The sequence below is a fragment of the Camellia sinensis genome, chromosome 10, assembly GCF_055761805.1.
Source record: "Camellia sinensis isolate YWXY chromosome 10, ASM5576180v1, whole genome shotgun sequence".
NCBI classification, from domain to species: domain Eukaryota; kingdom Viridiplantae; phylum Streptophyta; class Magnoliopsida; order Ericales; family Theaceae; genus Camellia; species Camellia sinensis.
Window position 1 is genome coordinate 180355689 of NC_138970.1, and position 3253 is coordinate 180358941.

The 3253-nt window shown below is 48.3% G+C and overlaps 1 protein-coding gene across 1 annotated transcript; it reads left to right on the top strand.

Moving 5' to 3' along the window:
* Positions 1–377: 377 nt before the first annotated feature.
* LOC145801793 (uncharacterized) lies at positions 378–1235 on the top strand. The gene is made up of 2 exons (XM_082893483.1): positions 378–470; positions 679–1235. The coding sequence occupies exons 1-2, from the start codon at positions 387–389 to the stop codon at positions 1042–1044; spliced, it is 450 nt and encodes a 149-aa protein (XP_082749609.1). The 5' UTR covers positions 378–386; the 3' UTR covers positions 1045–1235.
* Positions 1236–3253: the final 2018 nt, after the last annotated feature.

A 3253-nucleotide genomic window follows, 5' to 3' on the forward strand; every position in this document is an offset into this window, starting at 1 on the left:
TGCCTCCATTGACGGGAGTTCGCACTCCGATGATGAGGTTTGCTGGTATGCCATCTTCGAGCCAGGCCCGGGCTCGGGCTGCAGACGCCCCTTCCACCAGCAGGGCTAGTACATCTAGAGGTGGGGGTAGGTCGGTTCCCCCGATTCCTGCGACTTTTCCTCATCCTGGGTGGCCGGACATGCCGACTGAGCTGATGGGGTGGCAGTTTGGGACTACCTCTCCGATTTCGATCCCGATAGAGCTTCCGATGCCTGGTCATCGATATGTCATTGATCCCGACTCACCGCCGGTATGTTCTACTGCTTTTCATCTATCATTCAAATACTTAGACACTCCTTTATTCTTTGATGATTTGAGCTTGTATCTGCAGCCACCCAAAGAGTACATGGAGGAGGTGATCGGATTGGTGGCCTCACTCGAGGATATGGTCTTGCGGAGGGAGGCACAGTTGTCTATCATGGGCTTCCAGGTACCCTTTAGTTTTTTGGCATTTATCATACTTCTGGTGACATACTGATTTCTATTGCATTGATAGACTACTTGTGTAGAGCACATCTGACACACACCCCACTTGTACACTGTGTTTTCATGCACCCACTTCAAGTAGTTTTTGCTTGCATCTGCATCAGATGTACATATTTGGACTGATGTATTTAATTTGAACTCTTTGTTCTCAGATGCCTCCGGTATATGCTCAGCCGCAGGCCGGACCACCTGGGCCTTCTCGGGGAGCTGGGCCATCCAGGCCTTTTCACGGAGCTGGGCCATCCAGGCCTTCTCGAGGAGAGGGGTCGTCTCACAGACGCAGAGCACATGTTGTGGAGGTGGAGCCTGATGAGGATGAGGAGGAGGAGGTTGCAGACTGTCAGTCGGAGACATCTGCTGATGGAGATGATGGCTCCGGCCTTGGTTCCGGGAGTGGAGGCGAGGCTGAGGGGGATCCCGAGGATGACGGCTCCGATTCAGATGATGGCGATGGCGATGGTGGCGGAGAGTCTATTCCGCAGAAGAGGACGAAGAGGGCCTCTTATCACTGCTCTTGAGAGCACAGATGCAGCTGTTTCCTGTTTTATTTATCTTTTTTTGCTAGTAGTTGTAGCACATTGTACATTATCGGGCAGTTTTATTTTTCTGTAAAACTTGTGCCTTAGTCTGTAAAATGCTGTAACAAGCGAGACATGATGGGTTGAAACAGCTTTTGAAAAAAGTATTGTATTTTAAACATTTAGCATCATATCGCATCATTCTGCATCACAATGAGATTGAATGGAAATGTGTGTTGTGCATTTTGCCCAGTCAGGTAGTGAACCGACGTGACAACTTAACTTTCTAAGATCTAACAAAACCTTAGCAAGTTTACAACTCGATAAACAAAATACAATAATGTTGACAACTCGATAAACAAGACTCAAAATAAAAAGCTTAAACGAAGAGTAACAACTCAAAAACACAAAACACGATAGCTCGACAAACAACTCGATAAGCAAAACGACAACTCGATAAACAAAACAACAACTCGATAAACAAAACTTGACAAAACGAAGTATACTCCGGACGATCTGGGCAATGGAACGCATCCGAAACAAAGGGAATTAGTGGCCTTCGACACATCCGTTGCATGGAAATGCTTGAAACTTTCCTTCGGAGGGTAAAACAGGGCCAAAGACACACATTGGAGCATGGCTGGCCACTTTTGGGAGCCGGCCGGCCAAATTTATTGCAGAGGGGAGGGCCACCGGCCAATTTTGAAACAAAAAGTGGCCGGCCTACCAGAAAATATGGCCGGCCGGCCACTTAACTCTGCAGCGCCCAATTTTTGACACTTGTCCCCTTGAATAGTGTCTTTTCCTCTTTAAAAGCCTTGACTCCGTGTTTTGATTCAATTCATCTCAGTTTCGCACAAAAATGGAGGCGTTTCTCATTGAAAATCTCACAGCTTGGATCGCTTCTCTAGATGGCTCGGAAAAGTTAAATTTCTGAGGTTTCGGCTTGAATGCACTATTCACGCTGAGTCGCACTCCGCTACATCTCCCTTTCCTCCATGCCGGGACGAGGTTTTGGAACCCGATGACGCACGTCTTTAGCTTCGGCGGTCAAGAGGTATGTCCAACTTTTGAAGATTTTCAGGTTTTGATGGAGTCTGAATGTTATGAAGAGATCTTGCCCCAATTTTGCTTTGGCCACGCCCAAGCTTTAGGGCGGATGTGCGGACTCACCGCGCATGATGCTCAGTCTCTGATCTATAATGGGGAACTGGATATCCTTGGTTTGATTCATCGCTTTTCTGACGCCGGTGACCGCAACAACCATTATTGGCAAGGTTTCTGGCAACACGCCCTTTGCTTGTGCTTGCTGTCTCACTTTCTGCTATCCCTGGGCTTTGGCGGATCCAGCATTCGTCTAATTGAAGTTGCTCAAGGCTTGAGAGAAGGAAAGGGCTGCATCGCCATGACCTTGGCTGAGACGCTGATGGGCTTGGATTTTGTCTATCGCCGGGAGACGACTAGATTTGCTGGGAGTCCACTGCTGCTACAGGTAATGTTTCCCACCCAATCTTACATCTGTATTTGCTCACATCACTCGGCCCTCAGGCTCGATTTTTCTCACAAAAACCCTTTTCTCGCTTTTCTCTCAACGTACATCTCTCTATTCTTTATTCTCTCATTTTTCATCCCTCCCCAAGTATGGTTAATGGACAAATTGCAGGTTGTGGACTCTTGCCCGGCCTACTTAGCTCGAGGCTATTTCTTTCGACAGTGCCTAGTCGATGCCCCTGATGAAAGGTGGTGGTTTGACTGGATGTGCAATTTGTCCGCAGATCGCATTGCTTGGCGTTGTCCTTGGCTCAATCTCCCGGCAATGAGCTATAGCATGTCTCGGTTGATCGGGATCCAGTTGATTGGTCTAACCCACTGTGTGTTCTATTTTCCATTCCGATTTCTGCACCAGTTCGGTCATGATCAGATTTGCCCACCAGAGGGGATTGAGTACCCGGCTGCTTTCCCGATCCGAGGTGCACAGCTTGCCCGATATGCCACAGCATGGAGGACTAGAGAGCTCCTGGCTCCTGCTCCCACTTTCAATTGCACTTTGTCTGACGAGTGCTTGGACTGGCTGAATGAGGAGGCACAGGTTGGGCCTAGCTTGGCGTCAGAGGCTTCGACCAGCTCTGGGAGGGGGCACAGGGATACTTGACTTGACTATGCCCCGTATTTATTGCTTTATTAGTACTTTCAAGTTTTTCTTTATGAA

Excerpts from the sequence above, each read along its gene's own strand:
- LOC145801793 (XM_082893483.1), top strand. The coding sequence starts at position 387 with ATGGAGGAGGTGATCGGATTGGTGGCCTCACTCGAGGATATGGTCTTG. Across the intron at positions 471-678 it reads TGTCTATCATGGGCTTCCAG|ATGCCTCCGGTATATGCTCA; the intron begins GTACCCTTTAGT and ends CTTTGTTCTCAG.